Source organism: Vidua macroura, chromosome 1, assembly GCF_024509145.1.
Source record: "Vidua macroura isolate BioBank_ID:100142 chromosome 1, ASM2450914v1, whole genome shotgun sequence".
Lineage (NCBI taxonomy): Eukaryota > Metazoa > Chordata > Aves > Passeriformes > Viduidae > Vidua > Vidua macroura.
In genome coordinates this window covers 55,851,572-55,878,331 of record NC_071571.1, presented here as the reverse complement: position 1 = coordinate 55,878,331, position 26,760 = coordinate 55,851,572, and the positions used below count along the sequence as shown (strand labels likewise).

At 37.9% G+C, this 26,760-nt stretch overlaps 1 protein-coding gene across 1 annotated transcript in view; it reads right to left on the bottom strand.

The window, feature by feature from the left end:
* Window positions 1–26,760, bottom strand: part of LOC128805229 (dual specificity calcium/calmodulin-dependent 3',5'-cyclic nucleotide phosphodiesterase 1A-like) — a 360,529-nt gene that overhangs the window by 202,776 nt on the left and 130,993 nt on the right. The window contains 1 exon segment of the mRNA XM_053973819.1: window positions 7,868–7,894. Within this exon segment, the coding sequence (XP_053829794.1) occupies window positions 7,868–7,894 (27 nt within the window).

The following is a 26,760-nucleotide window of genomic DNA, read 5'->3' as shown; positions in this document are numbered from 1 at the left end:
CAGCGTCTTTCACTTCTTAAAATTTTACTTTGTTTTTCATTAAAAATCAAAGTAAGTCCTATCTGCAGCGAATTTTCCCAGAAAGAACAAGTAAGAATCCAGGAAAGAACCACTTTCATCCTATCCACTCGTTACCACTGACATGCCAGACTCTGAAAACCAGCCTGATAAGACAATGGTATAGAAGCCTAGAATGTATCACTGATCAACAAGTCCAAAGAGCACTGTCTGTACTGCATGAAGCATTGTTTCTGACAACAAACTTAAGAGAACAGAAATATTTTTTCCTCTTTTAAAAAGAGCTTGCATTAAACAATACAGGAATTAAAATAAGCTGAAAACCTGATGTATGTAAATATTAGTCATGTCAGGTTCCAAAGTTTGAACCTTAATTACATTCATCACTAAATCTGTATGTGTTGCACAGCAGCTCAGAAATAAGTTACTTGTATATATTAAGAGCAATAACCTCAGAAACACACAATGATTTTACAGCACTTCTATTATGTTCAGACAATTGTTATATATCCTCTCTGAAGATACGATTGTAGCTAGGCGCGGGGGAATGTGGATTTAAGTATTCTGTGAATCAGAATTATTAGCAATAAGTAGTAATAACTGTAAAAACACTAGCAATAGAAAAGGTTTTATGACCAGGCATTGGAGGCCCAGATGCTCAAAATCCTTCTCTCGTGAGAAAACAAAGCACTTCTGTACCACAATTATTCCCAAAATCTGCCTGAGGGGGAAAAAAAGTAAAACTACAACACAGAAAATCCACACCACATGTTTGGAAATTAATGTACCAATTCTTACTCCTGAGATCTTAGGATCAGTTTTAATAATCTAGATGCATCTGTAATGTACCTGTTGTGCATGTACCCATTTATACACCCACACAGTCGGGCACATCTTTGAGTATGGTCAAACGTATTATCCACAATTAATTTATATCCACCTGAGACACTTTATGAAGCCCTTGTCAAGCATAACATGTGCAGGTAAGTATATAAAAAATGGAAGTTTCTACTTGAGAACCTTCTCCTCAGCAGGAGAACAATTATTGTCCTGCATGATGAAAATCTATCATCATCATCCATTGGAGCATAACAGGAATTCAAACCCTGGAAATGTACACATGAAATTATATAATAGGGTCTGCATCTCTTCTAATAAATCAGTAGATGGATGGTATTGAGGAAAGGAGATATACCAGACAAAAACTACAGTAAATTGCTTCTTACTCTTCTCTGTGGTGGTGCTCACTGAAACATGTATTAAGTATTTTAACGTGTGATTCCTTTTTAAACTAATGCACACATAAAGGAAGCCCAAACACTTGTTTCTAAATAAGGCTTATTTTCCATTTTTTTGGAAGCCAGCCTATCAAAATACATTATTAGTCGTGCTACCCTGTGGTTATGGAGATGGTACGGCACTCAGCATGGATCTGACAATGTTATCAGAAGAGACTCTCATAGATGTTTTCACCTTAATGTGAAAACAGTGATAAATCCTTTAGCTTAGAGTGCAGTATCTATGTAGAAACTGCACAAAGAACTTATTCACCTGTCATCTAATTAAAGTAAATTCCATCCCCAAGTTATTATCTCAAAATAGGCAAGACAACAGGGCAAACAAAATGCATTTGTTGGGAGGAAAAAAATACTTGGATAGTCTATTACCAATGTTTTAAAGCAAACACAGAGTTAAATCAGTAGAAATAAAACCAATAGACTTTCTGATGTGGAAATAAGGGAAGAGAGTTTAGTTTTCCCTAATTTGATAAGGCTTATTAGTGGCTGGTTATGGTTTAACCCCGGCTGACAACTTAAGTACTACACAGATGCTCACTCACTCTCTTCACTCTTGACCCCTTCAGTGGGATGAGGAGGAGAATTATAATAAAGGTAAAAGTTGTGGATTGAGATAAGAACATTTTAATAATTGAAACAAGATGTAATAATAATAAAATGAAAAGAAGAGCAAGAAATAAAGAAATAGCACCCAAGAGAAATAAGGAATGCCGTTGCTCATCACCGATGGACTGATGTCAAGCCCATTACCAAGCAATGATCAGCACCTCCTGGCTAATTCCTTCCAGTTTGTATATAAACCATGATGTTCTGTGGTATGGAATATCCTTTTGGCCAGTTTGCACCAGCTGTCCTGGCTCTGCTCCTTCACAGGCTTTTGTGGACCTCCTCATTGTCAGAGCATGGGAAACTGAAAAGTTCTTGTTCTAAAGGTAGCCCTACTTAGGAACAATTAAAACATCAGTGTGTTATCAACGTTGTTCTCATACTAAATCAAAAACACAGAACTGTACCATCTACTAAGAAGAAAATTAGTTCTATCCCAGCCAAAACCAGTAAGTACATGGTTCAAGTGTAATTCACACTAGAAGTAAGAAATTTGACTTGAGAAAACATCCTGTTGCTAGCAGATAGCTGATTCTCTCCTATGGCAAATCATCTCAGCAAAGATGCCTTATCCCTTGCATTTGATAGATTTTGAATAAAATGCCTTAGGATTCACCCTTCATCATTTGCAAGAGAGACACACATTTAAGAAGTGAGAGGCTTTGAAGGCTGGAATCTTATGCAAGACTTCAGTTACATCACCCACCCTCTGAGGATGTCCCCAGCTAAAAGCTTGTTCACATATTAATTATCAAGACAACGTCAGTCACTAACAATTTTGTTCTTTCTACCTCTTTCCTCCTTACCTCCCACTCCTCCCCAGTGTCTGACTGCTAAATCAAAGTGAAGGATTAAAACAACTCTTTATCATCCAAAGCAAATTTGAGACACAGCTAAGGTATAGGAGGTCTGAATTAGTCATGGAAATGTTTAATCTTAGGGTAATTTAAATGACCAGATTTCTATAATAACTCAATACTGAAAATTGCCAAGAAGTTGCTATAGTTCATACCCTATAAATGCTTGATGGAAAAAAAATCAATGAACTACCTATCCGCTTGTGTATGGGGAAGAACTTTACTGTGTGGGTGACCACATACTGCAATAGATTGACCACAGAGGGGGTGGAGTCTCCCTTGTAGAAGATATTGAAGAACCATCTGGACACACTCCTTTAACATATACTCTAAGATGACCCTGTTTCAGCAGGGAGGTTGGGCCAGATGACCCACTGTGGTCCCTTGCAACTTTACTCATTCTGTGATAATGTCCTTGCTCAGACAGTCAGCTTTGAGAGAGCACTGGTGCTTCATTCCAATAAAGATCTCTTTAGTGTGCCTAATAGTAGTAAAAGATGAGATTTATCCCAGCACGGAATTTTCCTCACAGGAAGTAAATGCCAAAACTTAAAGATTACTTAGAATGAGACATGCAAGACAATAATATTTCAAAAGTGACAGTGGATTGTTTTAACTTACAGAGGTATCAGCATAAGCAACCCTCATGATTACCAACTAAATTTAGGGGGCAAATACACTTTTCTGCGTATTTTGTAAGTAACACCATTACATTTATGGTTTCATCTCTTGTGCCCCACACTGGCATAAACACATTTCTCCAAGAACATATTAACTAAATGCTGAAGCAAACTGGAAATAAGAAGCACATACTTAGGTGAGAAAGAATAAGAAAAGGGGAAAGGGATGGAAAATATCTCTGCTTATGAGTTTCCTTGCCTTATTGTCTGAAGTAGAAAAACCAAAATCCTTCTGAAGATTAGGGAGGTCTTAATATTCTGACCGTGTGGTTTGTATCAGATGTCAACCTTTCTTAATCAGTGTACAATCTTTTTTTGAAGAAACCACATTAGTATTTTGCAGGACCCATTAAGATGCTTTTTTTCAGGGCCAAAGTCATATTTCAAAGATGCTTTGTTTACATTTCCTGCTGAGACATACCACTTCTTTAGCATAAGTACATTTGAAGTAGAATGAGTTACTCACAGTTAAAATACAGTGTGGATTTAGTCTTCTTAGCTTCACTTGCTTAGCCTGAATAGCTGGATTTAGGCCACAAGCTGTGAAGTTACATCTAGATATACTTTCAGCTGAGATAGTTAATATTCTGTGTTATTTTTCTAGTAGGTGCTATAGTGTTGTGTCTTGGCTTTAGTATGAGAAGAATATAAATAACACAATGTTTTGGTTATTGCTAAGTACTATTTACCCTATGTCTAGGGCTTTTTAGTATCCTAGGCTCTACCAGCGACCAAGTGTGCCAGAATCACAAATTGGAAGATAAGGAAACTAGATGCAGCTTGACATGTTATGAAGAGTTAATGGCCTGCCTGCAGGACACTTGAGAAATAACTCTGTAAGATGTTAGAAGACCCCAAAACAAAACCCACTATTGGACTGAGACATGCATTCAAGGCACGTGAAGAGCATGTGAGGGGCAGTGCTAAGTCATAAGGGTATAATTTTCCATGGATTTCTATGTGCTGGGTCCCTCTCTTGGAGGCACCCAGCTAGAGCTGACCTGCTGCAGGAAACCTACTGTTGAGCCTGAAGAAGGAGGAAGCACACCTGAGAGTGTGTGTGTGAGCAAGGAATCAAAAGAGGCACCCACAGCTCTATGGAGCTGCCTGCTGCAAAGGGACTCTGGGCCTTGCCATTTAATTCTGGGGTGGCATGTGTATGCAACTCCCTGAAGGGTGTGAGAATGTTTGAGCAGTGCCTTCTCCTTTAACATTTCCTTTTCTACTTTGTACTTTATGTAAAGCATTAACAGATACTTAGAGGGAAGAAATTCATTCATCCATGATGGACAGATAAAATATCAGGACTCCTCTTTCTTGGCTTTTATCTAAAGTAAGGTCCCTGTAAAATAGGCATTTGCATCTTAAAAGAAAATTAAACTGTAAAATTAATCAACATGCAGCTAAATTAAAAAAGCAACACATGCAATTCTATGTTACTGATGGAATAAAAATGCATGATGGTGGACTCTAATGGAGGAAAATTTATGCCACGTAAACTAACACAGATTATTTATCTGACAATTTTTTTTTTTCACAATAATTAGGACTTTAGTGAGTCTTTAGAAGTGCCAAATTGCTTGCACTAGCTGAATTCACCCAAGAGGATGAACCTAGGTTAGGAGGAGATTGCCAAGGGCTACTTGAAATTTTCCTTTCCCTTCTAATGTTCCAGGAAGCTGAAGGTGCTGAGTATCTCCTAGAAATATATGACAGCCCACAGCTGTCAGTCTTCAGGACAACTGAGAGTCTCAACAGTCAAATCAAACATGACTGAGGTCTCAGGTGCTCAAAAAAAAAAAAAAAAAGTTCAGAGCTTTGGCTTCCTGTCTCATTCTTCCACTTTCTGACTACCTCTCCACTCACTACATAGTGAGCTATCTACTGTTCACTTACCAAAGGGAGCAGAATGATAAAATGAAAAATGACTTGAGTTTTGATTAAATATCCCACTTCTCTGGTATTGCTGTGATTAATCTACATCACATTCAGTAGTTCAGACGCAATTCAGGTTGGGACTAGTGAAGTTAGGGCTGTCTAGATAGTTTATAAGTGTATAAGTCTGGATAGTTCTAAGTTTATAATGAAAGTCATACCAATATATTATTGTTACAAAAGCATTCAAGTCAACTCAATTAACAGAATGATCAATGTAAGAGTCACTGTCTGTCATTTCTAATTACACTTCTAGGATGGCTCAAATTTTATCTCAGCTCTTTCTCATTACATTTTCTTATGTGCCTCATTTATTTTCTTACATGTATTTGATCTTCCTTCCCAACAGGTCTTCATTCAGAGGAAACTTTCTTTACACTCATTGCAACATACAAAGGACAGCACCGTTTCTCCTATACAGCTGCTGCTACTATCATGTAGGCATTCTTATGTGATAACACTCTCCAAACAGAAATAAAAGGAAGATGTAAAAGCAAGCAATAGATAATTTCAGTTCAGCTGTCAGACACCCTCAGAGCTCAGTGATGTAGGAAGCACAAAGATTGTTTTGAAAAAACGTATCAAAGGCAAAAAGAAAACCTGAATGTGAGAAATGAAGTTGGAAACATGACCCAGGTCTTTAGTTTATGCACATTGCTGGAATTACTAACTCAACAGGTGTTAGTTAAAACCAGACCTTAAGTGAGGTGCTGTCCTACCACTTCTTTTTGCTGGATGTTACACTTTTGCACCAGGTGGCAGTATGTGCAATTTTCCATTTAGCATCATACTTAATCACTCAGCAGGTGGAAAATTCAAGGCAGAATCTTACTAGCCATCTAGGTTTCCCTATGTGCTGTCAATGTGTGGTTCCTAGACATAAATAACAGCCCGTGGTGCTACAGAGCCCTCCAGGCCAGCAGTCAGCATCCATTGGGCAAGGTTATCAGGCACAGCTGCTCAGCAGTTGCCATATGCTAGTCCCTGCAGTGGCCTCTTGGCCTCTGCAGAGCTCACATCATTTTAGACATCAGAAGGTCATGAAAGCCCATTTGCAAAATTGCTGCAAGGATGCATACAATCAGGCAGGCAGCTGGCATGTATAACAGTAAGAGAAAAAACCCAGAAAGTTCAAAATCCCACAGGGCACAAAACTTATCCCTGTAAGGTTATGTTTAAACAAACTGACATATTGTATTCTATGTACATCATCAATACAAGAATATATTGGACTCATAGAACATACTTACATCTCTCTTCTGAGACTTAGAGAAAGTCTCCCATAGAAAAGAGATGCTGAATACAAACCTTGCTATTTTCACAGTTATGCACACAGAAAAGATACCTAAATAAGACACAGTACTCAAAGCAATGCTTTGACAATGCAGGCATTCCAAGGCACTCACAAATACACACAAACACAGTGCAATCATTCATTCTGGAATACACACAAACACAGTGCAATCATTCATTCTGGAAACAATCTTCTTGCAGCAGCTGAAGACTTGTGGCCAGAGAAATGTTCATAATTAATTAATAATCATTGCAGCAGCAAGGGAAATGAGGAGAAAAGTAGACCTGCAAACAAAACTACAGTGTCAGCCCCATATTTAGAAAAAAAAAACCTGGGAGCATATTTACCTTCTCCCTATTCTTGTGTCTTGCATTGTCCAATGCCCTCTTACACAGATCACCACAGAAATCTCCAAATCAGTATTTTTTACTAAACTCTCATAGCTTAAACCCACCTTTTCTGAGACTCAAGCTACCACACTTCAGTTTCTTGTGGCTGCAACACACAAGCATGCATATAGCCTGTCCTGTCATTGCTGCAATAGAGCAATAATTTTCAGCAAAGGGTTATAGCAAACAGGAGTGGTGCCTATGATGCCTTAGCCGATTGAGACATCACATTGGCTTAACTGCCAGCATGCTCAAGGGTTCCAAAGCAAGAAAATTTTTTGTCAAAGACCCCCATTGAGCCTGCCTCCTACAAGGAAGGAGTAAGATAAGTACATCTGAAGGCTGTAATATGGACTCTTAATCAAGAGGATTCACATTTTCCTTCAGTCTACTGCAATGGCACAGATTATTAGTAACTCTACAAGCCTGCAATTCATTTTGTTATTACAGAATAAGTAAACAATACAAGTTAGAGCCAGTAGATCTTGCAGAAGAAACGGTGTGATGTTAGGATTTCACCTTCAATGACAAATATTTCTGTCCTTACTCAAAAAGAACTACTACTAACTACCATTAGCAGCAATGGAGATTGGGAGCAGCAGCAGGACAAGATGGTCCTTCAAAGTGGGAAAAAATGAGTAGAATGGCATTTCCCCAGGAAAAAAAAAAACCAAAAAAAAAAAAAAAAAAAAACCACCAACCTGGTAACAGGAAAATCCTTTTTCAAACCCTTTAACAAAGAGAGAAATTACTCACAAATGACTTCCAGTCTTCTGCGATTTACTCTTACCTCTGTGATGTTTTCTTATATTTTCTCCTGCAGGAAAAGAACAAAATACAACTGAGGCTTCACAGGCAAGAACGAAAAAGGAAAAGGTTAGAAATCAGGAGCAATTCAGTGAAGTCACTTCTGCCATAAGATTGTCCAAAACCTGATGTAGCCATTCCCTTCTACTAACCTCAGTGGTGGTGCCACTAAATTCAGGAGAAAAAATTGTGTTTGATTGTATGCACATACTAACCCTTTCTTGTGAGAAAGGGTTGTTGCAACTACAAAAAAATTATTTCTTATTCTAAATGACTTACCAGGAAGTCCAAGTGTCAGAAATTGTATTTACTAGTTGTAATGTTTATGTCTCTCATCCACCATATCGGTAAGATAAGATCTGTTGAGATCCCATTAACATGGAGTAATGAAATGTATCCAACCATATTGTCTGTGTTCACTCAGTGGAAAACCCCAGTGGTTTTAGAGCAGTCTCTCTCTAAAAAGAAAGTCTAGATCCTAGCAAGTTATCTACTCCAACAAATTCCAGATACCACATCACAGAGCTGCACTTTGTTGCATCTGTCTTGAGACCTTACAGACCTTAACCCAGGAACTAGGAATGGCAAGAGCAGATAAGCATATAGGACCTCTTCTCTACCCCAATACTTACACAAAACAAATTACAGCAAAGGCTGTAAACCTCTTACTTGTCTTAGCATGGTGGATTTTGTCTTCAACAGCAGGTAATGACACAGGCTGCCAATACACAGGGTAAGGCAATACACAAAGAGGCAATACATGCCTTTCTGCATAACTGTCTATGTGGCTATACAGTTACCTGCAGGGGTGTATCAGCACTGTATGTTTCCTGTGAGCTGCTCTTCCTGCAGCTGCTTACAAAGGCTTTGCACAGAGGCTGGCAAAACATGGCATTAATTTACTTGAACTCAGCTCTGCTTTTATGTTCTAAAGTAAAATTAATGATATTAAACTTCACAAGTAGTGACTGAAACAATTTTCAATGTGGACTGTGATGAGGTGTGCCCTGTTATGTAGCAATACACTAACAGACATTCCAAAAATTTTCAATGTGTAGGTAATATTGTTAAAATAAATGTACGGATATTAGCATCAAGTTTATGTTTTTCATTTCTGATACTACTGTACCTGGAAAATTGTAGGTAGGGTGAGCCTAAAAAACCCAAACAAGGAGTAACTTTCTTTACAAATAAGAAACATGGCAAAATGGAATGTAGTGCTATTTTCTACTTAACAAGAGCCATGAATAATGTCTCCTGACTGTAAAATGTTTAATCCAACAAATATAATTACAAATTGTACTTGTGGTTGTACCCACTTCTATATTCTGACAATGTTGGAATCATAAAGATACTAAATAGCTACTTCAAAAAATATTTCATTTACAATTTACTGTGTAAAGAATTACTTATTTAAACTTGAAATTATGCAAAGGAGTAAAAGAGAAAATATTCATAGCAGTATCAAATTTGTAGCTTACTGATATTAAGAATGTTGACACATAAAAGCAGAAATGCAACTGGACAAATCTTATTCTATGAGAATTCTTCATTTTCATTACAGGAAGATGAAAAGCAGAACTTTTGTTTTGAAGACTGTACATTAGGAACTTTATACTCTGACAAATAAAGAACTTCATTATGTTTTCTGGCAAAAAAAATCTGCTGAAAAATAGCCCATCTAATTGGCCAGTCTAATGCACACTAATTAGAAAATTTTACTCCCAAGAAATATAAATTTGTTGAAGTTGTAAAATGAAATTATTTGCAAGTTAATTCTTTCCCCTGAGAGGATCTTATGGTTCATTCCAACACTGTCAAAACTAATTTTACTTTCATTGGTTAGTGACTTTCATATAATGCTATAAAGTGTTTCTGTTTCAGACATTTGAGCAAAGATAAAATTCATTAACTCCAGTCTTGGAGTGTTCTTTACATTTGATTAATAGCATGACTTTTCTGATCAGTTACACCTTTAATGTTCCTTTCATTCAAGAATACTTTTAATATATTAGAAAGCTGTACTATCACAGATGACAGTAGTAAGAAAAAAAGAATTTGCCTAAGTCATAGAAATTTTAAAAAACTTATACACAGTTTTTTATTGTTGTTGTTTTCACACCTGCAGTCCAATCATAGTTAAATTTTACATGCATCAAATTAGTGACTGCTTTTCCAAGCACTGACTGAATTTGCAATTTACACTTGAAGAGACTATAACTACAGGAACACTTGTTTATATATTCAATATCACTACTGCATGCACATGCTTTAAAAGGAACACCATTAGCAAATTCTGATATCCAGGAGAAAAAATTCTGTATGCTTGAACTTCCAGCATCTCAAAAAACAAGGTCTAACAATGCTACTCACCACATTATTTAAAAATGGTGTTGATAGCATATAACTTTTTGTGGATATAGTATTCAGTTTGTTTTTGGAAACACAATGTCAACATCTATCTTTATAGTTACAAACCACCACTTAAACATGCCTTTCGTTAAATGAGACCACTGGAAACAAAGGAATTAGAAATTACTTCTTTAATACCCCAGCCAGCATCAGAGACTGGCTTGAATCAGTAACCATGTGTGCATTAACAAGAGGAAACTGGAGGGGGCTGGATTTAGGTTTGGTTGGGTTTCCAGGTTTTTTTTCTTTTTTTTTTTTTTTTTTTTTTTTTTTTTTTTTTTTTTTTTTTTTTTTTTTAAGGTTGTTTTGTTATGAGGGGTTTTGTTTGTTTGTTTATTAAAATATATATGTGGGACAAGATATCTTGATTTATGTCCCCAGGATGAGTCTATGAAGAGAGTAATTATCTATGAAATTGCTTTTAGCAGATGCTCTAGAATAAACCTAGAAACAGGCACACTTCCAGTCAAGCCCAAGGGACCTTTCATTTTTTGAACAAACCCAAGCTATATCTCTTTCCCAGGAATGAAAGAATGAGACAGATTTAGAGGAGGTAATGTTACAGATTTCCACATCTGTGGGCCATCCTGTGCTCATGCCTGAAAAGAGGCTTATTGATATTACCAAATCTGTGTAAATTCAGTTTCTTTTCTCACTGCACACGTCATGCTCAGACTGACACATCCATTCAATTCCTATTACTCACTGTAGAATGTATTATTCAGAGGTTTATATTTAGCTCACACAAAAAAAAATTAATTAGAACAAAGTAGGGTTTTTTTCATGCTGAAGAGAATTATCAAGTGATTCACATTAGGTAGGCCCTCTACAACCAGTGTAAACTAAAAATAACTTCACTGAACTTAATGCAGTTACACTTGCATGAGTATAGTATGAAGTGAGTCAGTCCTAGTCCAAGAAGGCTGCTAGAGCCTAATGGGAAAAAAAAAAAAAAAAAGCAGTTAGACAGTTAAAGATAGATATTTTGTAATTGAAGTAGTAGGTAAAATGAAATTTTTAAACTCAGAAACCATAAAGTTAACAAAAATGTTGAGTCAGCCATTTCAGTATCTCCTCTTCTGAGGATGAGTCCTTCTTGTAGCCAGAGAAATAAAGACAGCATACTGGCCCAAAATAAAATTAGGACAGATTTTTGAAGATATTTAATCTTCAATAAGATGTAGATTGCGACGCTGTATGGCCACACAATTCCCATTGAAATAAACAGATATCAAAAATTTCCCTTTGTGCTTTGATGCCTATCAACTTCTTCAAGATTGTCTATTCACAGGGTTATATTTCTAATTTTGCAATTTAATTCCAGTGCACCCTCAGCCAAATTGCTTTTCCCTGTATTTCCCCTTCAGGCACTTTTCCATTAATTTATTATCTCTTCAGGGTTGTGGTTTTAGTATATAGGGTTTTACACAACAATTCATTACTTGAGCCCAAGTAACACCACATTAGAGTTTTTGCAAAAATGCTCCTGCCCTTCCTCTGCATCTAGGAACCTGGAAATTAAGAGAATATAATACAAAATCTGTGCCTGCATTTGGTAGTGATGTTCTCAGACCTTAGTCTTCTGAGAGCTGACTGAGTCAACTGAGTAGGTACAGAGAGAAGTAAGGACAGAGGGGTTGGGGGAATTAAGTAACTTTGTCAGCCAACCTGGTTTTGCCCCATAATCACACAACTTATAATATCAACTAGCTATATGAATTGCTATTTCACTCCTACACAACCTCTGAAAAATTACCTAAACACTTAATTTTTTTACTCATAATAGTGGTTTGGTTAATATGGTGTTATTCCACATTCATTCCACAGGGTTTGGTATCAATGGCATCTTTTCATGATATGGATAAACCTGTGGGTGCTGCAGAAGTAATAGAAGGATCTTTGCCTAGTTTCATCCTTGAAAATATATACTAGAATTTGAAAGTTAATCTCACACTCTTCTCACACTCTGCAAGAGATTAGGGGCTATATCTGCCCTTGGAAGAATGCTCTGCAGGCTTCTACCTACACTGCAGTGATCAGACTTAGGCCACCAGATGGTGGATGCATGACTGACGGCCGAAGGTACACACATTTGAATGCAGATGAGACTTGTGAATAGGTTGATACTTCCCAGTTCAGGAATGACAAGTGCCAGAAGAATCTCCTTAGCCTGCTGAGATGGTGGAATGGTTCAATTAATGGTTTAATTTAATAATGGTTCAATTGAACCTCACAATCAGCACTCACAGTGGCTTCATCTAATGTGTTTGTTTTGCTTGGCCGTTGTAATGAGTTCAGAGGGTACACACAGTCGGTCAAAACAGTTGGATCTTTTGAAGTCCCTAAAACTCGGTGGCCTGTACTCTCTTTGTACCACCAGCTGAGAGTGCACAAGCCTAGATCTAGCATAGCATGTGTTTTCAGACTGGATCTGTGTTTCTTACTGAAAAAGAGGGCAACAACTTTTTAGGGCACCAATAGACTAGCAAAAAATGAATCTGCTACAGTGGTTTAAAAAGTTATTTCCAGCAGCTGCCTTGTATGTGGTGCCCTGCCACAGGTCTGCACCCTCACAGCCCAGCTGGCAGACATGAGCACACCTCCAAACATAGTTGCCCCTGTGCAAGGTTCAACCTTTTGGCTTAAACTGCCAACAATGGTGACTTGTGGCAAAGATGCCAAATTTTAAGTACTGCCACATCTGAAATACACTCCTTAGTGCTCACTCTGCAGAGAAGAAAAACTACCAGTACATTAACTCCTTCAGCTGATGCAGCAAGCCTCATCAGAGCTTGTGTGCCATACCCTTAGTGTTGTCACTGACATTGTAAAGCATGAGTAGAGAAAGGGGATCATTCCTCCTGCCTGAAGAGGATCATTTTGTAAAAGCTACTTCTTCAGAGGAACTACAATTGTTTAGGAAACAGTTGCCACAAGCTGTGGCAAGTTAAAATTGGTTGTTCATAGGCTCAAGGAGAAAGAGATATTTTTCCTCCTATATTTAAAAAGCTTTAAAATTAGCATCTGTAAGATATGAGGAGGAAGCTTAGTCATCTGTTAACAAAAGCACACAATAATATCCTTTAATAGTGGAATCCCACTACATCCATAGCTCACACAAGCTAGGGCTAATAATCTCTGCTTCCCTGCAGGGCTCCTATGACCAACTCATTTGGAAATAAAAAAGCCACCTTACTGGAGTGAAATATCCGTATCATAACACACACATTCTCTCAGGTTCTTTTCCTTTCTTTCCTGCCAGAGCTGGGTTTCTTGATATTAAAATTAGTATTAAGATTACACTACTAAAATCCTATTTTGTAGCTTAGAAAACCAACAGTGAAATAAACAATGAAATTTGGCAAAAGAGAAAAATGTCTGTCTACGAGTCACAGCTGGAAAATTTTTTTCTGCTTCATTTTTACCCATTGGTGAATCTATGTTTTTTTCTGAATGACCTCCCTCCACTACCTTTTTCTATAATGTTTACTGCTCTTGCCCCCAGGCCCTTCCAAATAATGGGTCCAGAATTCCCAAGATTTTTTCTTGGTGACCATGTCTAGACAGAAGGACTTAAGAGCATTTCCCAGCTCGCAAGCTCAGGTGCCATCTCGTGTATTGCAGTGGCATAGCAGTTTGGGGTAGGCTTGTCCCTCTGTGCATCACTCCAAAGGAGAGGCGCCTGGAGGCTGAGATCAAGTTGACTGACAGGATCACTTAAATAAATTGAAAATCTTCTCTTTCAGCAGCTCAGTATTCTCAATCACACAGCGCATTACCAAATAATCATCACCACAGGATTAGAAATGCATTTATGTTGCATTACCAAAGTCTGTATTAATAACCAAGTATAAATCAACTCACAAAACCCCAATCTCACAGCACACACTACAGCATCTGGCAAAGCACAGGATCCCATGGGAGCCTTGACCAGAATTCAGAAATATGTTAAGATGACCAGACTTTACTGATGGTATAATGCCATCAGTTCCTGACAGGTTTTTAAATCTTTACTTTAAACAGAATGATGCCCTTTCTTGCTTTACTCACACTCCAGTCAATAATTAAAAAAAAAAAAAAAAAAAAAATTCTGCCACATGGGCTGTTTATCAGAATATTGTGCTAAGTTAAAAACTATACAATCTCAGAGGAGCAGAGGAAAAGAAACAGTAAGAAATGGGTGAAGAAAGAAGGTAAAATTTCAGCTGATACTTGAAATTTGATGGAGGGTTTATGTGGAATTTTTTAAAAAGAAGGGAAATAATTTTAAATTGGGCCCTGAACTATATGGGGACATCCTGAAATCATGAAAGGATGAGGCAGTCACTTGTCTCATTTGAAGCAGATTAGAAAAGACTGTGTGCTCCAAAGTATGCATGGTGAAGGTACACAAAGAAAAGAAGTGCTCACAACCTGAAACTGGTAGAATTATTTCAACAGAAATGGAAACAAGACAGGTGAGAAACACAACAGGTTGTAGTTAATAAATAATTTATGTAAGTAATTCAAAGCCAGAAAATATAGTCTGATTTTGTCCAAGGAAAATACTATTTTAATAAACTTTAGTCATCTGGCTGACCATTGGATTTCACCAGTCTAACTACCAAGTTTTCTAAAGAACAACCAAAAAGAAACTTAACAGCTTCATCTCCAAAAATGATTGCAATCATTAGTACATATAATCAATTTATGTCTCTTGTTCTGCCTCTGCTTAGCTGTGACCTTTTGCCACTGCAGGGCTCTTACCTGTGGCTTAGAAACCAGTTTCCTACTTGCTCATTTCATGTCTAATACGTGTACTGAGTAGACATAGCTGGAAAGGCAACGAGTTTAAATTCTTCTTACAAAACATCCTCTGTGATCACAGTCAGTCAGGAATTTCTTCTGCAGTACAAGCTCAGGAGAGCTGAAATCCCTTCTCTACACATTTAATAAAGAGTGAACAGAGCCTAGAGGTATTACAAATGGATGTTAGGGATATGATCTGAGTAGACTGAGTTTAATAATGTTATTATACTATATGCTGTCTTGAGAGCTGTTGATCTTTAATTGCACTTGAGTCCGAATTCCTTCATTTTTCACACTGAATGCTGGGCACCAGCTCCCTAGCAAAGCAGGATTCAAGAATGGAGAGGGGGAAAGAAGAAGGGGGAAAGGAGACTTGTAAGAAGAGAGATCTTTTGAGATCTGTTCCTGAAGATAAAGATACAACTTACTTGAAATATTTGGCACTACAAACTCGACCCATGTCTTGATCTTATCTCCCAAAGCTAGTGTAAAATTAACTCCCTGCTGAGCTTGGACAGGACTATATACAGTTATAATACTTTAATTCAAGCAGTAGTGTGAGAGCTGTATTAGTTAAAGGTACCTTCTTTTCCACTGACATAAAAATGGTTTATGACCAATTGACATTTAGCTTCATTTTAACAAAGTGTGAAAAAATTGCATATTATATGATTGGCTTTTCGCAAATATTAAAATGAATATTATATATGTTATATTTGAAAGTAATGTTGCATTAATAATTTTTAGTAATGTTGTATTAATCTTTTTTAAGTAGTGTGGTAAATATAGTTTTAGGCTATAGTGTCATATTAAAATAGAAGCTATGTGATGTAAGATACCTTTTTGTGACCAGCACAGGCAATGGATAAGATAACCAAGAAATTCTTCACATAGAGATAACAGCAACAGGACACCCAAAAATTCCAAGATGGGATTTTATAGCCTCCTTATCGGACCATACCCGACTTCTTCTAGACACCCTGGAGCTGAAAGGATTGATTTACAGGATGAGGGGAGAGTTGACAGAAAACAGAAAAAAACCTAGTTTGAAAGGAATATTTGCATCATGTATGAGACATATGAATATGCAATGGGCTATGGCTTTTAAGCATTATTCCTTTGTTAGCAGACATGCTTTCTTGAGGAAAGCATCTGGGCATCCGTAATTCTTTGCTTTTTATTGTCTTTTATTGTCCTAACACTCATTGTCCAAATTGTTATTGCTCTAATTTTTATTACTGTTTTTTTTAATAACTATTTTATTACTATTAAACTTTTAAAATTTTAAAACAAGTGATTGGCATTTTTCATAAAAGGACAATCATGGCTTGCTCAATCTTTGATAAGCAACAGCAGCTATCAGAAGAGGAAAGTTAACTTCAGTGTATTTTTCCATGCACATTATGTATACTGAAAGAGGAGAAAAAGCAACATAGGAAAGGTTTACTTAATTGATCTGTATTAAATACTGTATGCTTAGGATGGTTTTGAGCAAGACAGTCTGAGGTACAAGGATCTGCAAGGAGCAGATGAAACACTGCAGGGACAACTTAGTGCTTCAGCTGTATCACCGAAGTTTTCAGTACCACCAAATCAGAAGGGTAAATTCAAATTCAAATGTCTTTGTATTGGAAAATAGGACTGGGCTTTTGGCTTCTCAACTACAAAAGAAGCCAGCAAATTTTATTTTAAAAACTTCTAAAATATTAGTTCACTCATGTAGATTTTGTACATAGCCAGCAAAACTACTGACATTTTGAGGTTCTTCCTCTGTATTTTCTCAGTTTTCCATAATTTCTCATGCAAAAGATGAAACAAAACAACCAAACCATAAACAAAGAAACAAACCACAACAGCTAAAAGCTCCTTCTATTGTATTTGGTGTGAATTCAACTGAAGAAAAATAGGAAGTAAAAAGGAAAATTAGTCTACTTCTGAAAATCTAACCCTTTGAAAGAATGTGATCTACTGCTCATTCTGCTTTTTCACAGCACACAACAAGCAAATTCTTTTGTACTTCATGCAAATCACATTCTCAAGAGAAGTGCAGGCTCATAAAAATCCCGTTAGAGGAAAGTGCATTTCAAGGAAATGAAGTTCTATGGTCTAAAAAGAATATAGAGCAGTTCTCAGTGTTCATCCTTTAAAAGTCAAACCATTATAGTATATGGCCTTCATATAATTATTATTGGAAAAACAGATATATATTTAGCCTGTCTGAATTCTACTATCTAGCTGGCCACTACAAATTAGTTAAGGAACTTTTAGCTTTGAAATTAGTAAAGGTGATGACCTGCAAAGTACAAGATGGTTGGTACTTCAACATGCTTGTTCTGTAGCCTCTCCCACTGGAAGACAATGTGGCACTTAGTGCACAATGGGATCAGAGGAGTCAAGAGGGAAGAATACCTCCAGACCTGTTTGGATCATAAATGTGCTTCACAGTGTGTTTACATGGCAACAACTGATGTCAACGAGTGGGATGCCTCTTCCTTGCTAGTAAAATGTCTCAGAAAAAGGAGATACACAGTCTTTACTGGGCATCCTTTAGCTATATTTAGCTGTTCATTTCACTAAGAAGAAAGTAATGAAAATTAATCAACAAGGAGTGTACTGGGAATAAGACAAAGCAGAAATTTGCAGAGCACATATATATGCAATATTGATGTGTCATGATGTGTCATGAAATACATAATACTGTTTAGCAGGAACTCCACTCTACCAGTGGCAAAAAGGTGTTATACCTTTTGGAAAAGAAACTAGCATCTAGAAGTTAAAAACTTATTTTAATCATCACTAGCATATAAAACTAACATGTTCAGATTCTGTAGGAGCCAGCTGTCAGCTGTCCAGGTTTTCTTGTGCAGGATGTCTCTGTGATGTTATAACATGCATGAAAATGGGGAGGGGGGAATCATTCTTCATACTCTGCGTGAAATATGAAGACAGGAAACATGGACTGGAATTACATCAGGCCACACAAGCTGTGTGCATAAAGTCACTAAACAAATTTGCATCTAGCCCTAAGCTTGAGTAAATCTTTTTGTTGCTATTTTTAGATCTAAATGTTGTTTGTTACTGTTTCCCCCTCCAATCTTCCTCCCCCCAAACACAACCTACCCCTTCTGTCTGTTAACAGACAGCTGGTATGAGGCAGAATTTTAAATCTCATGTGTTTGTGCCAGATCCTTTCCTGACTCTGGGTTACAATCTAAAGCACTTGGATTACTGTTAAAGCCTAAACACTGGGAGAAAATGTTTCTACACAAAGAGGCAATGCTCCCTTTCCAAAAGAAGGTTCACTTCCCCATCCCCATGTCCAAACTTTCCCCTCCTTCAGCACCATGGTAGACTTTGAAAATTATTCAAGCCTTTTAGCAACACTAATTTGTGTAGCAACTCATGACTGCTGCTGTCCTGATAATGCTTCTTCACTAGCAGGCCAGATATTAAATGTCACTCTTAGGAAGATGCAACTTTTAAACTCCTCATGGAGAGCCAATGCTCTTTTTCTAGGCTTCCTAGAACTCAGCACATCTTCAGGAGCAGAGGCATTACAGAGGAAAGTAATGTGAATGATGATGGGTTTCTGGGACAACTAGCAAAAGTGCGTTTGCAGAGAAGTGGTTTCACAGGGGCTCCTATCTCCAAAATTGATGGTTGCAGCAGGGTTCATCATCTTTTGCAGGATGCCTGCTGCTCTGTTCACACAAATTCTGTATCACTACAATATTATTTTCTGCAGAGAGTAAAGAAAGTTGCCCATCTTTTGTTCCTCCCCTCCCTAGACATAAATGGCACACATATGATGGTGCACAGCTGGCTCCATTGAATTAGACATGAGGGTAAAGGGAAGAAAGTGGGGAAAGTGAAGAGAGAGAGGTGGCAGTCCTGCCATCTGCAAGCTCAAAAACACTGTCCTGTGGTCTCAACATGGGAATATCTTGCCACACAGGAGGAAATTTTGGGAGAGAGAACTGGGATGGGCAGATGAGTAAATGGGAACAGGTTCTGAGCATGTACACAGAGAATGAGGGAGGCTGTGCAAGATTTTATTTCTTAAGACCCTAATCCATTCTGATAGCTGTCTCACAAGTATCTAGATGGCACAGAAACTATAGAGGAAGGAGTGGGATATGTCTTCAGAAGCCCCAGATATCAAGGTGTATTTAAATAAGTAAGTCCTGTCCTTTCCACATACTGGGTGCCATGGTTGAGACAGCAAATATAGCACTTAAAAGTTTGCTTGCTGTAAGGGAGGAGTCAAGTTCTCTGCCTCTGGCTCAGAAGAGGAGCAGATATTCCTTCATAAGTTAAATATGTTAGGTTATTCAAACTGAAATTTGACATTTCACAGGATGTGAGGCTAGGTGGGATCATTATGATAATTTACTTCAAGTTATTCAGCAAATTTACATAACCCAGGAATTTCATTCTTCTCCATTTGCAAGATATGCACTGCAGTACAGTGAATTAGAAACAAGTCTTTTAGAGATTGCTGAGCATTTATGCAAAAGCCTTTCTCAGAAAAGCACTTTGAAGAAACTCCCTGTACATTATGAATTACCTCTACCCATCCAGTCAAACTGCATCCAAATCTGCAGGCTCTCTGCACATATAAAACTAGTGTAATGAGAGAAAGGAAAAATAACTGCTCAGACAGCATTAATGGGAACACATCAGAGGAAGAACTGTGACAGATAGTACAACAAAAATGTGGCCAAGGTACCAAATAAGTTCCCCCTTCCTCTAACAAAACAAAGCAATGGACTCCTAAAGAAGATATCCTCATTCTTCTGAACAAGGACATGCTTAGAAGGTAACACAGAAGCAGTATTTTGCGCAGCAGTTCCAACCAGTGGGGTTATTGCAGAAACCACATTTTCCTTCAAGGCCTTCACTAAAATCTGAGAGACGCAAAAAATATTACAGATGGGTCACATTTTCTAATGACCTTAAAGGCAGTTCTTGTCTCTGTGATTTTCAGTGGAACTCAAACTCCTAAATGATTTGCATATATGTTGTTCTGTGAACTATTTCAATCTGGAAGTAAATAAATCTAACAAGTATTTACATGTGGGAATCCGAAGAACTGACAGGACTATCTCTTTTCTCACCATCACTTTTTTCTTAATTTCTATTTTTAAAATGCTTATCTGGTTGTCCTCGCCAACCTTTTTATGCATCAGTATGCTCTTTTGTAGATGATCTCCAAATTCTCCCTTCCCAGTCTCAATTCCCACAGCTTCCTCACCTTTTACTTTTCAAGCAAGTCTGAAAAAGGAGAGTTCTTCCATCTGGCTATAGCTGTCCCTGCTGCATCAATATGTGTAGAGAAGCATATCTGAATTGTGTATTTAGACTCATTGCTTAACAGACACTAGTAACTGCTTATTACTACCGAATCCCTGAAAACCAGCTGCTCCACAAGAGGCATGGGAGGAAATGTGATCTGAGCATCATTTACAGCAACCATCTGAACTGCTCAGCCTTGCAAGGATGCTCTACTTCTGTTCCTTGGCCCTTCCTGCCACAGCCAAAGCTCAAGGGCACTGTATAGATAGATTTAGCTATTAAAAATTGCATCCAAGATGTTACATCCAACTTGTGCTAATCTTGGTGTTGAAATGAGCTTTGTGCGAAGCCAGGATTCATGCTACAGATAGATGTTGTGAAACTTTGTGTCTTGGCTTGGAGTTTCGTGCATGAACAGTATCTATCTCTATTAGTGTAAGAAATCACTCCTAAAGTGATGACACAGCTATTGCCATATGACCCAAACGACACAAATAGCCATTCAGGATGTTTGTACATACATTGATGTCATACATTTCTATATGCGTCTTAATAACTAAACTGTCTCCTACATCTTGACAAGAATGATCATGGCAATCTTTTCCTGCCGCCTACCTAAGCTTGTGTGAACTCCTGCATCCCACATAACTGAGTGACAGGCACAGAAGTCCTCCCAAAGAAGGTAAGTCAGACTACTGTGACATGTGACATGAATTGGAATTTTTGGCAGAGACAAAGCCTTTCAAACATCTCCGTGACAACCATACAGATACATTTCTCACCAAGAACTCTGCACCCACCTTCTTGGCCAGAAGAGTTCAAAAATCCCCAATATACACCTTATAAATTGTTTTGAGGAATCCTGACTTCACTGAAGTAAATTTGTTGAGTTAATTACAATGAGTTTTACCAGAGTTTGAGTTGCATTCTTATCTATTGCAAAATTTTAGTTCTGGTTTCTTTCTATTTATAATCAACTTCAAATTTAATCTGCCTCTCAAATATCCAAGGCAGCTCCAAACAAATTTTCGCAAACGTATGGGTCTGCAGGAGAAAGGACTACTGCCCATCTACAATTCAGATTTAAGCACAACTCTGGGTGGAAAACTGTCAGGAAGTTTTTGCACCATCATGGGGCTATATTTTTCTTAAACTAAGAATTACTTTAAAAACCTAGCTTTATCAAAGAAAACAAAGAAAAAAAAAACAAATTAAAGAAATGAAACAACAACAACAAAAACAAAAAAAACCAAAAACCAAAACCAAAAACAAACAAACAAAAAAACCCCCCAAAAACCAAAAAAACAACAAAAAAAGAAACCCACCATACCAAAGACCAGAAACTGCATTCTAATTTCACCCCTGAAAATACATTGGTATCAATACTTTCTAGCATAGCACAGTTCAGGAGATCAGAAACAGAAGCCTTATGAATCCTTATGAAAAAAGCCCTTCTAGACAAGCTCTGCTTTATCCAAATTCTCAGTATTTTGAGATCAATTTGCATTTATAGAGGTTTCACTGTTTCTGTAGTATTTTCTGGGTCAGCCCTAATATGTGAACCTTAAGCTTTCCTCACCTTCCAGTCAGGATCAGAGTCAGACCTTTTCTAGGATTTTGAAGAGGCTGAAGTGATTTTTGAGGAAATAAGACAAAAGGACTGGAACTGGAAAATTTCGTGTGAATTTCAGGAAGAAATAGAAACACATTAAATAAAAATCCTTTCAAGGTCTGAGTTGAATTTAATACAGTGTTTGAATCCACCAAAAGCTGTCAGATTAGGAGAACATCTCTCACAGCTTTTAAAACCCACACAGAGGGTTCTTCCATCAGGTTTTGCTTCTTTCTGTATGGACTCCTATCCCACCAAGACATCTTCTTAAAAGAATTCCAGATATAGACTCTTAATTTCACTTTGACTTAAGGTTTAAATTCATCTTTGTAAACATAACTTTTTTCATTTCTTGCAGGACTAAAAGCTTTATAGCAGTGATACTTGAAAAGCACTGTAATTAATATTACAGAGGGAGACCCTCTTCTTCTATGACAGATTGTGGTGTTTGTATTACTTTTTGGGCTTGAAATGAATGTATTTGATTTGTACTATCCTCAGAAGAATAAAAGATCTTTTATAATTAGGAAAAAAAAAACCAAAGTGTGTATTATTGTTTGGTCAACCTTTTACTATTAAATACAAACTCTTACATCTTTCGTTACCTACAGGACTCATATATTGACTTAAGATTCAAAAGAAAGTCAGTCGTGGAACAAAGTAACAAAAGGACTGTTGCAAAATGTATCAGTTTACTAAACAAATACAACTACAAACACCATCAGTTTTTATTACCTGTTTCTGAAGGTTCTGTTCTTCTACTTATTTGAATATATTCTCTCCTCTGTCCATTTGTCAGGCATGAGACTAGAAAGTGACAACACTTCTCTTGTTCCCATTGCTCCTCCATGGACTATACCACAGGCAGTATAAAATACTAATAACTTACATGTCAGTCTACTGGTAAAATTGATCCCTTCTTCACTCTACATGAAGAACAATATTATGGATCAACCAGACCCTTGCAAACTCTAAAACTAATCAAGACATCCATACCCACAGCTCACCCAAACCAGAAATTTCTAAGTTGCACTGCTGCCTCCAGCATATACCCAATATCCACTTGCTGACAAATGAGACTTTCCTAATCCTTCTGTGAACTGACAACCATAATGAAAGTGAAAGATGGGCCTAAGATGTCTACAGAGAGGTTTTCTACCATGGTTCTTTGACATATAATTCTTCTCTAAGTCTATCAAGAAAGCCAAATGAGAAAAAAGGCTGGCAGCAGCTGCATTTAAATGTGATTGAAGGGAGCTCTGGTCTGCTCTCAAGGCAAACAGAGTGTGATAAGTACATTTCTCTCTCTCTCAAGATTTTTCATAAAGGTACACAGAGAGAAATGAAAGAGAAAACAATTTCTATTTCTGCTCCTTGTTTTTCTCTTGTGGAATGTGTTTGGAGAATTGTTTACCGAGAGTAATTGCTTAGTTAAATCATAGTGGATTGTTTGGGCCTAATGAACAATCAAATCCACCTGTGTCTGGACTCTGGAGAACAAGGTCACGAGTTGTTAGTAGTTAAATATAATAGTTAGAGAAAGTAGCATGTAGTTTTTAGTATCCTCTTTTATATAGTATATTAATGTATCATAGCATAATTATAATAAAGAAATCATTCAACCTTCTAAACTAAGTCAGACATCATCATTCTTCCCATTAAGTTCACCAACATCTACAACACAGGGCTTCAGTTTAAATTTAGAACCTTCAGGAGGACTGAAACCAAGGCCAAAGGAAGCCTTTGGGACTCTCTCGCCCCCAGAAAAGAATTAGCATATGCTTATTTTCCACTTGAAAGCCAATGTATTTACACACTTCCTAACAAATTGGTCTTTTTTGATGGACTTTTTTAAACCCTAATGTTTTCTATGAGCTAAAATATTAAGGGACAAGGTCCACGATGTAATGTGCTTCTGGAATTGAAGAGTTCTCTGTTTTCCTGTTTATGATGGCCACATAAATAAAATTTAATCAGATCAATATACTGTCACAGGTAGAACCAGCTGTTCTCTATGTGACATTTTTCAACTAAGAAATTGTAAAAATATTGTAAAGCACATACAGATAAGACAGGGAAACAGGTAACTCAGCAGTGGCACTCTAACACTTGCCAGATCATTTTCAGTTGCCAAAGCTCATCTTTTTCCAATGAAATCAGCTGCTTCTTCATAATTTACTTCAAGAAAATGTTGGTCTTATGCAAGATCTATCACTGGGACCTCTTCACTGTTGATAGAATGCAGAGTACTTTGCAGAGGAAGCTATGGATATGCCATAAATGCTGAATATTGTTCCAAATTTTCAGCAAAAGCATGAAGTTTTCAAAGGCACTGCTTTATGTGTGTCTATACCTTATCTGTCCATCAAATTTCTTAGTGAGTTCAATTTCAAACATCCCATTCATGTCACAATTCAGAGATTGCTGTTTGTAATCACAGAATGGTTTGGGTTGAAAGACTTTAAAGATCATTTGGTCCAACCTCCCTGCCATGGGCAGGGAGATGTTTCACTAGACCAGGTATTCAAAGCACTGTCCATCCTGGCCTTGAACACTTCCAGGGATAGTCTATCCACAACTTGTCTGTTCCACTTCTTCACCATTCTCATAGAGAAGAATTTCCTCCTTGTAATTAAACATTCTCTCTAAAAGTTTAAAGACATTACCCCTTGTCCCCTCATTACATGCCCTTGTAAAAAGTCCCTCTCCAGCTTTCCTGTAGATGTACTGGAAGGCTGCTATAAGGTCCCCCTGGAGCCTTCTCTTCTTCAGGCTGAATAACCCCAACTCTCTGAGCCTGTCTTCATAGGAGACATGCCCCATCCCTCTAATTATCTTCATGGCTTCCTCTGGTGCTCCAGCAGTGTATGTCCTTCTGATATTAGGGGCCCTAGAACTGGATGCCGTATACCAGGTGGGGTCTCATGAGACCTGGATATAGATTGACAGAGATTTATGAGTCCTGAAGAGCAAAGGAGTCCAGGACTGCTGTATGTGCTTTAAAATGGATTGTTAAATATTCAGGAGCAGGCTGTCCCCATGGGTATAAAGATAAGTTGTCAGGGAAAAAGACCACCCTGGTTAAACAGAGAACTTATGCTTGAACTTAGGGGGAAAAAATAGAATATATCACCTCTGGAAAGAGGGTGAGGTATTTTGGGAGGACTACAGGGATGTTGCAGGTCATGTTGGAAGAAGACTAGAAGGGCCAAAACCCAACTAGGCCTTGATTTGGCCACTATGGTTAAAAACAACAAATACACTGGCAGCAAACAGAAGGTCAAAGAGTGTCTCCATTTTCTGAATGTGACAGGGGAAAGGCAGAGGTACTTAATGCCTTTTTTTACCTCAGTCTTCAGTATCAAAACCAGTTGTCCTCAGGATACCCAGCTCCCTGAGCTGGAAGTTGGTGGTTGGGAGATGAGTGAAGCCCCCATCACCCAGGAGGAGATGGTTAGTGATCTGCTATGTAAATTACACACTCACTTTATGGGCTGAGGACAGCAGCAGTTCAGTAAGGTGAAGTTCTGGGTTCTGCATTGGGGTCACAGCAATCCCATACAGCCTTACAAGCCTGGGGAGAAGTAGTTCAAGCGCTGTTCAGCAGAAAGGAGTGTGGGGGTGCTTGTTGACAGCTGGCTCAATATGAGCCAGAAGTGTGCCCAGGTGGCCAAGGAGGTAAATGACATGTAAATGGTAAATGATAGATGGCCTGAATCAAGAACAGTGTAGCCAGCAGGACTAGGGAAATGATCATCCCCCAGTACTCAGCATTGGTTCTTGAGCACTGCATTCAGTTCTGGGTGCCTCACTTTAAAAAGGACATTGAGGTACTGGAGCCTATCCAGTGAAGGGCAAGGTCATGAAAGGTCTAGAAAACATGTCTTATGAGGAACAGCTGAGAGATCTGGATTTACTTAGTCTCGCGAAGAGGAAGGTCAGGGGGAACTTTATCACTCTCTATAACTACATTAAAGGAGGTTGTAGTGAGGTGGAGGCCAGTCTCTTCTACTGTGCCTGCAGTGACAGAACTCATATTAAGAACCTTAATATGAGATACTGGAGATTCAGATTAAATATTAAAAAATTTTCACTGTTAGGGTGGTCAGGCATTGGAAAAGGTTGCTCAGGGAGGTGGTGGAATGACCATCCCTGGAGGTCTTTAAAGAGGTGTCTGGATCTGGCACTGGGTGATATGGTTTAGTGGTTTAGGGCTACAGTGGTAATGCTGGGTTGATGGTTGGACTTGATGATCTTAAAAGTCTCTTCCAACCTTGATTCTGTTAGAGTAACAGCATGAGGAAAGACTGAGAATGAAGAGATAGATTTATTATGTACTTAGCAAGTCAACCCCAGCAATTGAGAAGAAGGATAAAGTCCATTTTCCCTCCTTTCCTCCTTCAATGTGTAAATCACAGTAGGGAACCAGCAGATGCCAGTGATGATGTACTACTACTGTAATAGCTAAAAAAAAGGTGGGTTTTTTTGGCATAAAAGCAATCAAAATCAAACCAAAAATACCTGCAAGCTGCATCTTCAGCTGCCACAAACTATCACATCTTTACTGAAACTCACAAAGCTCTTTGGATATGTGCCTCTGCATTCTTCTTTGTCCTTAGATGCAGCATCTAATCCTAGTGTTGAAAAGGCTTTCACTGCTTTCTCTATTCTTAAGAAATTGGAAGGCAACTGAAGCCACTTCATGAAGCTTTAAGAGTTGTAAGTAGCAGATGGCTGTTTAAGTCTCACAGCTAGGGTTCCAAGTGCTA